Genomic DNA, 14,243 nt, shown 5'->3' with positions numbered 1-14,243 from the left:
TGTATTACCTCTGCCATATTGGGAAACTGAGGTGGGCAGTCAGCAGCCAAGGCTGCCACTTCTGTACTAGCCACTACAGTTTAAAGCAATAGATTTACAATAAGACAGTTTCAGAGGGAATAAACCCTAAACAGTTTACAATGTGTGTAAAAATATACGTAGGCTTGAAAGAGAGAGGAAAATAAATACAGATAGTTACATAAAAAAATTTAAAAAATAAAGCCTTTAAAGAGACAGTAAAAGTAATATAAAAAATAGCCCTGTATTTACAGGTGGATATTACACAGAGAATCTGGATTATATTGTCTTTGGTATTTTTAACTGGAGAGAGACACCTGATTATAAAGGCTGCTAAATTAAACCAATATATGTATTTTAAAGGTATCTTGACTTCAAAATTTGGATCTAAGGATATGTTGCTTTGTAAAGGAGGCTCTGCTTTTATTCCCACAGGAAGCAAGTGGCTATGGATTTGTTCCAGGTTAAGATGGATCAGATTTAATCTAGCCAGACCTCCTATCAACAAAGCTTATAGCCAGTCTTCCCAGAACTTGACCATTATCTGGAATTTTCTCAGGATCCCCATAAGACTACCAGCACCCACAATTAGCAGGAAGTAGCCTAGAAAACTATGCCCACATTCTCAAAAACTGGATTATGGATATTTGTCTTTGTTTAGAGATTGGTTACAAATTGTTATTGGTCACAGTCAATATCTTTCTAAAGAAAAAAAAGGGAATAGGATATAGATATGATAGGATGAAAGGGTAGATTATTGAATCTACTTTTAAAGAGCAACAACTTGCGTAAAATGTTTTAAATTGGTATAGATTTCAGTTTATTACAAATTTAAAGTTAATTTTTTATACTATATGTAAATTTATACACTTCTTTAAGATATTATGTTTGTATAGCTCATTTAATATTGTAATGTATAATTAAGAAATATAGATTAATAATTAGTCTCCATGATAATCAAACTTAGAGTCATGTTAGTTAAGTTTTCTAGGTATACATAGATATATTTCAGTTAGGTAGGTAATCTTCAAATACTTCAAAGACCTATGGAACATGGCATTTAAAATATTTTAAGAACTTTGACTTTCTGGACATTGAGACACATCTGCTCCTGGCAGCACTGATTTACTTTAAAGAGGAAGACGGGTGTTGAAGACACTCCATACAGAGTTTATCTTCTTCTTGGCAAAAATAGCCATTTAGTCAAGAGACTGTTCTTGCCTGGACTGCTTGACAAAATGTTGTATCAACTGGACATACAGGACCCATAGGAAGATGATCACTGAAATTTGCATGATGAGATGGTCCTTTAGATTCCTGCTTCACAGAGAAGACTGCCAGATATTCTACAGGATACATGGAAAAACAACTAAAAATCTCTAGGCCTATAGGCCAAAGATGGATGTCCCAACATTACAGAGGAACTTTGGGTGATTTGTCCAGGAACCTAGCTGTCTCTGTCATTCAAGATTTTTGAAAGTTGCTTGTAATGCACTTCTTATTTACTTAGGTAACATTATATCCTTCTGAGGCCATTGATGTAGTTGAAAGATAAATAGTTATCATTTTTCTTAGTTATGATAAAAGATAAATTAGATATGAAACTTTAGACTCACAAATATAGGATAGATGATAGAATATTCTTTAATTTTGCCAAATAAATATAGACTAGATATTGTAACTGTAATTCTTGCTTGATAACTGTTTTATTATAAGTAGTTTTACTATGTTAAAGTTAAAACCTTCCTTTTTTATTAGATAGAAAAGGGCAAGTGCTGTGGGATGTCTTTCTGTATGCTGTGAATATGTGTTGCTCTGATTGGTTGATAAATATAATGCCGATTGGCCTATGGCAAGGCAGCTTACAAACAGGCAGGCAATCTAAGCAGATACACTGAGAGAAGGAGACACCAGCCTGCTGCCCAAGGAACAGCATACCAGCAGACCAGTAAGCCACAGAACACGCGGCAAAACATAAATTAATGGAAATGGGTTAATTTAAGATATAAGAGCTAGCTAGCGAGAAGCCAGAGACATAGACCATACAGTTTGTAAGTAATATAAGCCTCTGTGTGTTTACTTGTCTGAACAGCTGCAGGATGGGCTGGACACAGGAAAACTTCTGACTACAATCAATATTCAATAGTAGAAAACTCAACTATTTGCCATTACAATGTGGGTGTTTTGAAATATGATTCTCATCAATTTTTTTCTATTTTTTCTGGCTTTGAAGAACATTTATTATTGATTACATGCCAAGTATTACTTTTATTAGAATTGATTATCAATTATAATTTTTGCAAAAGTTACACCAAGTTTCTAAATTTCAGTGGTAGAAATTATGGTGATCTGTGATAGAGAGATATTTTATCCTACTGTTCCATTCCAGAAAATGAAACTTCACTTCTCTTTTGAGATTAGACCTTGTCACAGAGCCATATTACTATTTACAGTGATATCACTTCATCACTGTTGTCTATAATTATTTTCACAGAAATTAAAATTTAATTATATAACACGTGATTTTCATTAGCTGAATGGTATAAAACCAAAATGAAAACCCACTGATGTGTATCCAAATCAATTTACTATGTTCACATTGTCAAAAACATGTATACCCATCAACATAGACTGATAGTATCAGTAATCTATTATTGCTTTTTTGTTTGTTTGTTTGTTTTGTTTTTCAGGACAGGGTTTCTCTGTGTAGTTTTGGTGCCTGTCCTGTATCTTGCTCTGTAGACCAGGCTGGTCTCAAAATCACAGAGATCCACCTGGCTCTGCTTCCCTACTGCTGGGATTAAAGGCATGTGTCACCACTGCCTGGCCCTATTGCTTGTTTTGATACTGTTCTTGCTAAAGACTGTCCCTTGCACTTTACTTAAGCAGAAAATTCAGGAATTAAAATGGCAAATTCAATAAAAACAGATTTCCTATTTTATGCTTCAATGTCAAAACCATTGTGTATTTACTGATGGCTTGGGGTTAAATAGTGAAAATATAACTCTACATCACTGTGTCAGAAATTGTTCCTTTATCTTTTTAGAAATAATTTCTCAATGATATTTAAAAGCTCTACTTTTTTTTGTTGTTGTGTTTTTCCAGACAGGGTTTCTCTGTGTAGCTTTGTGCCTTTCCTGAAACTCACTCTATAGCTCAGGCTGGCCTCGAACTCTACTAATGTTTTTAATAATAAATGTTACTACTTTTTAATTTTTTTATTTAAAAAATTTTTAAATATGTTTAGGTATGTATATGATATGGATATGTACATGTGAGTGAAGTACCCCTGGAGGCCAGAGATATCTGATCTCTCTGGAGCTAGAGTTATAGACAGTTGTGAGCTGCCTGATGTGGGAACTAGGAATCAAACTTAGGTCCTCTTCAAGAATAGTACCTGCTCTTAACTACTTAGAAATCTCTCCAGCCATGTTGTCACTTTCTTAACAAAGGAATGAAAAAAATGAGAATGAAACGTCAACAATCTCTACCTCTTCTTTAGCTAACTTAAAATACATATATATGCTTGCTGTTGATTTTTAAATTCAGACATGATAATAGTGACAGTCTATCAATTAAGTTATCTATTTCATAAGATTCAGCAAAAGTAATACAAGTAAATCATGGCTTTTTACACTTCTTATCCCTGTCACAACACTACACTTTAATGTAGATAAATGAATTACCTCAGAATTCACTCATCATATATTTGTGATACAAAGCCAAAAATGCCCTTCTTCATAAATATATCTATTACAATTTCTAATTCTCCCCTCCATGTCAGATAGCCTCTAGCCCCTTCTTATGCATTCTTCCTTCACCCTTATTCATCTTTTGTTTCTTAATTTAGTTCATTCAAAAGACTTCTCAACCAAAAAAATTCTAAACCTGTAGTGGGTAGCCATTCCAGCTTTGATCTGGAAGTTCCAACCCCCATTGAGGCTTCGGTAACTGGTTCCTGGACCCTGGACGCAGGAGGTAGACTGCGTCTCCAGAGAACACCGCTGGACTGCGCTACGCCTTTTCCAGATTCTGTAAACTATCTATTTACTTGTAAGTTACACCACAAAATAAACCTTCCTTTTAACTACGTGGAGTGGCCTTAATAATTTCACCAACATAAACCCCTATTTATTTATTCACCAAGCAAATATAAGAACTGTTATCATTATAAAATGTATATGATGATATTCATTTCTGACATTCCTTTTTCATAACTCATAGTTGTAAAAACTCTGACTATACTATGAGACACAACTTTTTATCTCATTCCATGCTACAAAATCCAAGCAGTATTACTAATAATATTGCCTCAAAATTTGCAACTCATACTTTTTGATATTCTCCATTAACTTACTTTGGTAGTGAGAAAGCTTATTTACCCCTTTAAGGTTTAATTTTCATCTACTATTTTGATAGACAACAAAATATTACCCCTAAACCTGATCTTCCACCCTTCAAAAACAGAGAAATCATATCTTAGTTCTATAAAATTGTTATTTTACATTATGTTTTCCTATCAGTACTATTTCATTTTATCTTCTGAAAATGCATATTAAATATGTACATATATTTATTACATCTACCTACCTTCCATTTGACACTGATGAAACTGATGGGTTTTTATCTCTTAAACATATGTCTAATAGTGCAGTTATATTTCATAATTGCTGCAAACTGTCTCTTTCATATTTTAGATTTCACCCTTCCTTTGTAGTAAAAAAACAATTTAAGAGGCCTTACCTTCTTGCAGGAGGGAATGGGGGGGATGGTTTAGTGGGGAGGCTAGAGGGGCAGGAGGAGGGAAGCAGGGTATCTATGATTGGTATGTAAAATGAATACAATTTTTTTAATTAAAAAAGCTAATCTCTGAGGTCTAGAGAGATGGTGTTTAGTTTAACTTCTACTGTTATATCAAAATACTATGAGCAAAATCAACTTGAGGAGGAAAAGGGTTTATTTGGCTTCTGAGTCACAGTTCATCATCTGGGGAATCCAAGGCAGGAACCTGGTGATAGGAACTGAAGCAGAGAGCATGGTGAAATGCTGCTTACTGGTTTTTCCATGGCACATTCAGCTGGCTTTCTTAATACAACTTAGGTCCACCTGCTCAGGGATGGAACTACCCACGGTGGGATGGGGCCTCACACATCAAACATTAATGAACAAAATGGCCCACAGACTTGTCTACAAGCCAATCTGATGGAGGCGCTTTCTCAATTGAGGTCCCTCTTCTTAGATAACACTATATGTGTCATGTTGACAAAATCAAACAAAACAAAACAAAAAACCAAAGTAAACATCATGGGACCTAGTGTTTAAGAATGTGCTGCTGTTCCAAAGGACATGAATTTATTTCCTAGCATCCATATCAGGCATCTCACAACCTCCTGTAACTCCAACACATTCTTCTGGCCCCCATGGGCTCCTGCATATATGCAGTATACACTCACACAGATAGATATGTGTACACATCATTTAAAATAATATAAAAAATGAATTCCTAAGTATTTATTATTAAAACCTATACTATTATCTCTTTTTCTTTTTCTAGTACACATCCTGTTGACTATTGCCTTCTAATAGGTTATCACTGTTCCATCCTGAGAACCTCAGATGTCTAGTTAAAATATGATATGGTACTTGGTTCATTTTCAGAATTTGAGTCAAAAATAGTCTTACCATAAGTCAATGCTCAATCAGCTACATAAAAATTCATTTTTCTATGACCTCTAGGGAAATGTGTACCTTTATAGTTTAATTGTCCAAAATATTATTAAAGACAGTCCTTCAGGTTACATAAATACAGACCTCAAGGATTCCATTTTCCACAAATTAGAGAGACAGGGTGTTTTAGACTTTGTTTTTATTATTTATTAATTTTCTTGGGTTTTTTGAGAATAGATATATCCCAGGTTGGCCTAAAACTTGTTATGTAGAAATGACTGGCCTTGAACTCTCTCCATCCTCTTACCCTATTCTCACAATTGTGAGATTATGAATGTATGTGACCATACCAAACATATTTTAAAAATCTTTTAAAACAGTATATTATTTCTTCTTTGTGTGCTAATAAAGCACTGGAGCAATGTAAATGATAATATTTTTCTTTGTTAATGGTAAATTAATTAATAACAATACTAAGCAGTGGTAAAATTTTATTTCAATGATAGTACTTTAAGTTCAATAAAATTTGGCCTACACTATTGGACAGCCATACAAAGTAACTTTACTAAGACAAACCTCTGACAAGATAAACACACAGGCATGAAATATTTAGAAATCATGAAATTATTAATGTCCATGACACTGAATAGTTCAATAAAGTTGAAGGAAAAATGAACTCATACTTTGCAAAAATGTCTTTTACCCTTTATCAAACATAAACACAATGCTAAGGATGAGTAACTTAGTAACCTAGTCATTAAGTTTAATTTGAGGCTAAGGAACCACAGAATTTCACTAGTAGTATATATTAGATAATTGTTAGTTACATTAGAAAAACTAATAATATTAATATTTGTCATGAGAAAATATTTTAAAATGGTATTTAAACAAGAACTTATACTGTTAATATAATGAGTAGTCTCCACTATAAATTTTACATGAAGAAAGTAGTGTTAGTGGAACTCTGTATAATGTATAATGAAGACCTCTATGATTGACTAAATCATTTCATTGTGGCCTCATGCAAGGATGCACATGATATTTTCTGGTGAGTAGTCACTGTTGAATATCTAATTAAATGAGATACAACATGTAATTAATTTATACATACTACTGAATTCATATATTCTAACTAGAATATGGAGAAAATTATTGAAAAAATAAGTTTATATTTAAGAAGAATAAAATTCACCCAAAAGTGATGGCATATTCAAATCTACTTAGAATTTGACCTATTAAAATCGACGAATTCTTAAACCTATTCAATGAAAACTTGGGGAATCATTTAAATTACTCCAGTAAAGAAAGGTCCTCAATAAATACTTGCTGATGGACAAATATATTTTACTATGAATAAAGTTCTTTATTAGTAAAATATTCAGTTTTAATCTTTTAAAGCAGTAGTAAGTATGCCCTTATACACCACTTTTTTAAGATTCAGGTTGGTTGTCACTATAAAATGGTAATTCTAATTCTAGGCAAGGAAACAGATATCTACAGCATCATGTGCAATTCTGCAATTTGAACAGAGGTGTCCCATATGGGTGAAAAATGATGCTCCTAGAAGGCATGGGTTATTAAGTGAAAATCTCAGGGCCAAGCAAAATTTCCCTTCCTTTCAGTTATTGGTCCCTGAAACCTCAGATGGTCTATGGTTATTGCTCTTGGTTACCATCATAACTAATTGGTAAGACTCTATTACTGAAGACATACCACACTTGGGTTGCAGAACAGAGATAGCAACATTGAACTAAACAGAAATCTATCTCCTTGATGGTTAGTTTTCATAGTACTGGGAAGTACTATTTGAAGCTTCTGGGGTAGGAAAACATTGATGGTCTTATCCAACACTGGACACTCTCTAGGCTACATCAACAACCTTCCAATTAAGACATCTCCATTTTTTTCAATAGTGGAAAACATTATTACAGCGGTAACCAGCTGCTCTCTTGACTTTATTTGATGTCTGGTCTGTGGGAAAAAAATTCATGTCTGGTACTATAAAAAAAATGATCGAAAGGTGTGACTAATCAAACCACAGTTTCTAAGGAAAACCTATTGATGTTGTTTTAGTAGAGTCATGATGTCAAACACCGTTCTAAATATTTATGTTCATATCCATAGATTTATTCTGTTCTCAACCTTGCTCAGAAGTTTTTATTGTGGAGGGTAGTGGTTAATACACAGATTTATAACTGTGCAAAATATTGAGAATAAGTAACTGTGAAATTCTCAGCTATTGATGGAACATCTATATTAACCTGCCCTAAAGGGTCTGGGAACACCACCAAAGAGAGGCAGAAAGAATTCAAGAGTCAGGGGAGGCAGAGAAATGTTGTGAAAGTCTGGCCTCTGGATATGACATGACTGACACACACATGTGTATTCACAGCAGCAATGGTTACCTGCACAAGATATCCACAATATTAAGAGATCAGCATAGAGGGGCAAAGGGTTCTTAATGTCACATTCCCAATTAAGGAGCTAATAGCACTTGATGGATGATGAGGGATGGACAGACCCCTTTATTTGGGAGAGTGTGGTCACTGGTTGGTTGTTCATGCCACAGTGGGTGACTCAACATACATGTGCATATGGTCAGAAGTAACTACAATTATTAGGTTATAAATAAAAAGGCATGAAGTTGGGAGGAGATGAAAGATTTGGGGGAGAAGGGTGGGAGGAGGTAGAGGGAGGGAGCAAGAGATTAATATGATCAAGATGCATTATATATATATATATATATATATATATATATATAATTTAAAAAAAACTAAGAAAGCAACAATTACTTCAAACAGAGCTATAATTCAAATACAAGGAAACTGTCACCAGAGCACTTAAACACAAAAGTCAAAGTCTATGGAAATCATAACTTAAAACTGGAAAGATACAAAATGGAGATTTATTTCAGACCATGTAGCAGATAGCAATGTATATTCTTGCTTCTAACTCATCTTTCTTTTTTAAGTAGAAAGACTAGCAATACAGAGAGAAACCCCTCAACTCACCTTTTGATGAATACGAGCAACTGCTTTTAGCAGTATATCCTGATGGTCAGTGCGGACTATGCCAAGTTCATTAAGTTGCTTCCTGGTGATGTTTAGTAACCTCTCTCCATTGATTTCTGCACTTTCAAAAATTTCTCCGTATGAAAGAAAATTGTAATCCAAATCTGTGGAAGAAAAGCAGTATTAAGGAAACTTGCCCTTGTTAAAGTAACTGTACATTATACTAACATAAAATTATTTACATTTTTTCATTATAAGTGAATCTTTTGCAATTTCCATTCCAAGAATCTTAACTATGGCAATTTTAGTTTGACAAATTTAGGAGGGTCATATTTTTGTAGGTGCTTAGAAAAATACTTAAATACAAAATTTAATTTAAAAAAAGAACTGTCAAGGCTAGGCAGTGATGGTGCACACCTTTAATCCTAGCACTCGGGAGGCAGAGGCAGATGGATCTCTGTGAGTTTGAGGACAGCCTGGGCTACAGAGTGAGTTCCAGGAAAAGCTCCAAAGCTACACAGAGAAACCCTGTCTGTAAAAATTAAAAAAAAAAAGAATTGTCAAATATGAAAGTAAAATCAAATCATGAATGAAGTCAGATTTATAATCTATTAAGTAATGTGTAAGTCTTAATTGAATTGAGATAAAAATGAATTTCCTGATTGGGACTCCACTGATACTTGGAATTATAAACTATGAGTTTTTGTAGTTAATTAACACTCTTTCCCTTAGTTACACACTGCGTTTATACCACAAGTATAAGGTAAATATAATTTTATCTGTTCAAATATAATAGAGAATATAAAATCTTGAGTCTTTAAAAGAATGAAAGCTCTAGAACAAGAAGAAGCACAGTCTCCCAGGAAAAATAGACGCCAGGAAATTATCAAAGTGAGAGCTGAAATCAATAAAATAGAAACAAAGAGAACAATACAAAAAATTAATGAAACAAAGAGTTGGTTCTTTGAGAAAATCAACAAGATAGACAAGCCCTTATCCAAACTAACCAAAAGACAGAGAGAGAGCATCCAAATCAACAAAATCAGAAATGAAAAGGGGGACATAACAACAGACATTGAGGAAATCCAGAGAATCATCAGGTCATACTTCAAAAACCTCTATTCGACAAAACTGGAAAACCTAAAAGAAATGGATAACTTACTGGATAGGTACCACATACCTAAGTTAAATCAAGACCAGATAAACTATTTAAATAGTCCAATAACCCCTAACGAAATAGAAACAGTCATTAAAAGTCTCCCAACCAAAAAAAGCCCAGGACCAGATGGTTTCAGCGCAGAATTCTACCAGATCTTCAAAGAAGAGTTAATACCAATACTCTCTAAATTGTTCCACACAATAGAAACAGAAGGAACATTACCAAACTCCTTCTACGAGGCTACAATTACCCTAATTCCTAAACCAAACAAGGATACAACAAAGAAAGAGAACTACAGACCGATCTCCCTCATGAACATTGATGCAAAAATACTCAATAAAATACTGGCAAACAGACTCCAAGAACACATCAAAACAATTATCCACCATGATCAAGTAGGATTCATTCCAGGGATGCAAGGGTGGTTCAACATACGAAAGTCTGTCAATATAATACACCATATAAACAAACTCAAAGAAAAAAACCATATGATCATCTCACTGGATGCAGAAAAGGCATTTGACAAAATCCAACACCCCTTCATGATAAAGGTATTAGAGCGATCAGGAATACAGGGAACATACCTAAACATAATAAAGGCAATTTACAGCAAGCCAACAGCCAACATCAAATTAAATGGAGAGAAACTCAAAGCAATTCCACTAAAATCAGGAACGAGGCAAGGCTGTCCACTCTCCCCATACTTATTCAATATAGTACTTGAAGTTCTAGCCAGAGCAATAAGACAACATAAGGAGATTAAGGGGATACAAATTGGAAAGGAAGAAGTCAAGCTTTCCCTATTTGCAGATGACATGATAGTATACTTGAGCGACCCCAAAGATTCCACCAAGGAACTGATACAGCTTATAAACACCTTCAGCAACATAGCAGGATACAAGATCAACTCAAAAAAATCAGTAGCCCTCCTATATACAATGGACAAAGAAGTGGAGAAGGAAATCAGAGATACATCACCCTTTACTATAGCCACAAATGACATAAAATACCTTGGGGTAACACTAACCAAGCAAGTGAAGGACCTATATGACAAGAACTTTAAGTCCCTGAAAAAAGAAATTGAAGAAGATGTCAGAAAATGGAAAGATCTCCCATGCTCATGGATAGGCAGGACTAACATAGTACAATTAACTAACAAAAATGAACTATTTCAGAAGGATATATCTTAAATTGCTTCATAATAATATTGAAAAAGTTCTAAAATTTCTTACATATGCAATTACTGAAGTGCTGCTGTCATATTTTAGATCTATATATGAACAAGAAGTAATTTTAAAAACATGATGCCCATATTCCCAAGAGGTGGAGCAGGTGGTTTTTGGTCCTTCAATGGGTTTTGGGTTTGAGATAGTTGTCATTGTTTAGGATGGTTGGTTACAAGTTGTTATTGTTAATGTTCAGGAAAGAGGCTAAACAAAGGGGATTAGATTTAAGGTTCGTGTCTGAAAAAAAGAAAAGAAAAGAAAAAAGAGGATATAGTTAAGATGTAGATTATTGAATCCACTCTGAAAAAAAAAGATATAGAATAAAGGGTATATTATTGAATGCTGTGGGATGGTCTGTATGTCAAGTGTGTTGCTGATTGGTCAATAAATAAATCACTGATTGGCCATTGGCCAGGCAGAAAGTATAGGCGGGACAAGGAAGAGAATAAAGCTGGGAAGTGGAAGGCTGAATCAGAGACACTGCCAGCCACCACGATGACAAACAGCATGTGCAGATGCTGGTAGGCCACAAGCCACGTGGCAAGGTATAGATTTATATAAATGGATTAATTTAAGCTGTAAGAACAGTTAGCAAGAAGCCTGCCACAGCCATACAGTTTGTAACCAATATAAGTCTCTGTGTTTACTTGGTTGGGTCTGAGCGGCTGTGGGACTGGCAGGTGAGAGAGATTTGTCCTGACTGTGGATCAGGCAGGAAAACTCTAGCTACAATTGAATCTACTCTGAAAAGAAAAAAGAGAGGATAGAGATATGATATAGATAAAAAGGTAGATTATTAAATCTACTTTTAAAAGATAACTACTAGTTATAAATACTTTACATTGGATTGTATTTTTATATGTTTTTTACAAATTATATATATTAAGACTGATATTGTTAGAAAATGCTGTATGTATATTTCTAATCTTGTTCAGGATATTATACCTATATAGTTCATTTAACAATGTAATGCACTTTGCTAAGCCTTGAATGTTATTATTACCAACTATTAGGATATAAAGAAATGAAAGTTAGTACTTAGACATTACAATTGAACTTGTAGTCATATTAGGTATGTTTTCAAGGTCAAGCAGAGATATATTTTAGATAGACAGATCATCTTCAAACCATTCAGAGATCTACAGAATATGGCATTTAAAATGTTTTAATAACATAATTTTTTCCCTTTTTTATGATTATGAAACATGTCTGCTCCTGGCAGCACCAATCTACTTCAGAGAAGATATGGACATTGAAGAAACTGCATATGGAGTTAACTTTCATTGTTGCAAAAAAAAGCCACTGGACAACAAAGTGTCCTCAAATTGACTGCTGACAAACAGGACAAAATGGACAGACAGGACACAAAACACAGGACTACCAATCCTTGCTAAGACAAGAGTGGTTGCAGCTTTGGCAACAGGTGTCCTCTGAGGCCAGAACAATATGGCACCATTGCTGAAGTAGCTTTGCAATCCAGAAAAGGTACAGTGCCCCTTTCTTCGAAGGCAGCTGAACAGGCAGTGGACTGATGGCTTCTGGTATGCAGTAGAACAGTAACTGAAACAGTTATTCTTGAAAGAGTAACTAGACTGACAGAGTCTAACCTCTCAATGGTAGACTGACATTTAATAAAGGAGATGAAGCCTCCCACAAGCCTAGAAGAATGGGCAGCCGAATTCCAAAAACACCAGCAATTTCCCAAATTTAAATCCTGAATCATGACAGGACGCTGGCAGAATTCAAGTTTATCTGGTATGTGGAATACTTGCACTGAATGTGAGGTCGAGCTGTGGGCCTTGTGTACATCCTACTTCACAAATCAGTCTGTCAGATATGCTAAGCCTGTAGGCCAAAGATGATGTCCCAATGTGCAGAGAAACCTCGGGTGACTGTCCAGGCAGCTGGCTGTTTCTGTCAACTCACATTTGTTTGGAAGTCTGGAAGTTGCTTGTTTGCACTTCTTGTTTTACTAGGTAATATTATTTCCTTCTTTGTTCTCTGAGGGAGTTGAAGATTAGATAGATGTAGTAACAATTTTCCTTGTTAATAAATTCAGAAAAGAAACTCACTAAGAGGTATTAAGTGTATAAGTTTGAAACACATCATAAGATAGTTTTCTATTGGTAATATAAGTTAAGATAGAAAGTGAATTATGTACTGTTAGCTAGAGTTTTCCTGTCTGGCCCATAGTCAGGACAAATGTGTTGCTAATTAGTCAATAAATAAAACACTGATTGGCCATTGGCTAGGCAGGAAGTATAGGCGGGACAAGGAGGAGAATAAAGCTGGGAAGTGGAAGGCTGAGTTAAGAGAGACACTGACAGCCGCCACGATGAGAAACAGTATGTGAAGATGCCGGTAAGCCACGAGCCATGTGGCAAGGTATAGATTAATGGAAGTGAATTAATATAAGCTGTAAGAACAGTTAGCAAGAAGCCTCCCACGGCCATACAGTTTGAAACCAAACTGATTGGTCAATGAATAAATCACTGATTGGCAGTGGCCAGGCAGGAAGTATAGGCGGGACTAACAGAGAGGAGAATTGAGAGAACAGGAAGCTGGGTGGAAGAGACACTGCCAGCTGCCATCAGGACAAGGAAGATGTAAAGTACCGGTAAGCCACAAGCCACGTGGCAAGGTATAGATTAATAGAAATGGATTAATTTAAGCTGTAAGAACAGTTAGCAAGAAGCCTGCCACGGCCATACAGTTTGAAACCAATATAAGTGTCTGTGTTTACTTGATGGGGTTTGAGCGGCTTGGGACTGGCGGGTGAGAGAGATTTGTCCTGACTGTGGGCCAGGCAGGAAAACTCTAGCAACAATGTACATTTTGGACTCACCAAAATAGGGTAGGTAATGGAATATTTTCTCTGAATTTGTCAAATGCAAATGGACTAGACATTGTTGATGTATTTATTGCTTGTATACATTGTACATAGTTATTGTAATTATTGTATATAGTTTTTCTTATATTAGGTATAACTTTATTTTTTAATTTTTATTAGACAAAAAAGGGGAAATGTGGTGATATTTGATTAGTGCATAAATAAAATAAAGCTTACCTAGAGATCAGAGGAAAGCCAGCCAGTATAGTAAACACAAAAGTCAGGCAGCACAAGCCCTTAATCCCTTAGCAGGCAGATCTCTGCGTGTTCAA

The 14,243-nt window shown here is 35.0% G+C and overlaps 1 protein-coding gene across 1 annotated transcript in view; it reads right to left on the bottom strand.

Moving 5' to 3' along the window:
• Nucleotides 1-14,243, bottom strand: part of LOC128116910 (uncharacterized) — a 280,495-nt gene that overhangs the window by 210,814 nt on the left and 55,438 nt on the right. The window contains exon 2 of the mRNA XM_052748571.1: nt 8,697-8,860. Within this exon, the coding sequence (XP_052604531.1) occupies nt 8,697-8,860 (164 nt within the window). The remainder of the gene's footprint in view (nt 1-8,696; nt 8,861-14,243) is intronic.

The sequence above is a fragment of the Peromyscus californicus genome, unplaced genomic scaffold, assembly GCF_007827085.1.
Source record: "Peromyscus californicus insignis strain IS unplaced genomic scaffold, ASM782708v3 Scaffold_10__1_contigs__length_136768540, whole genome shotgun sequence".
Classification (NCBI taxonomy): domain Eukaryota; kingdom Metazoa; phylum Chordata; class Mammalia; order Rodentia; family Cricetidae; genus Peromyscus; species Peromyscus californicus.
Note: the sequence above shows the minus strand (reverse complement) of the source record. Positions and strands in the feature narration are given on the sequence as shown.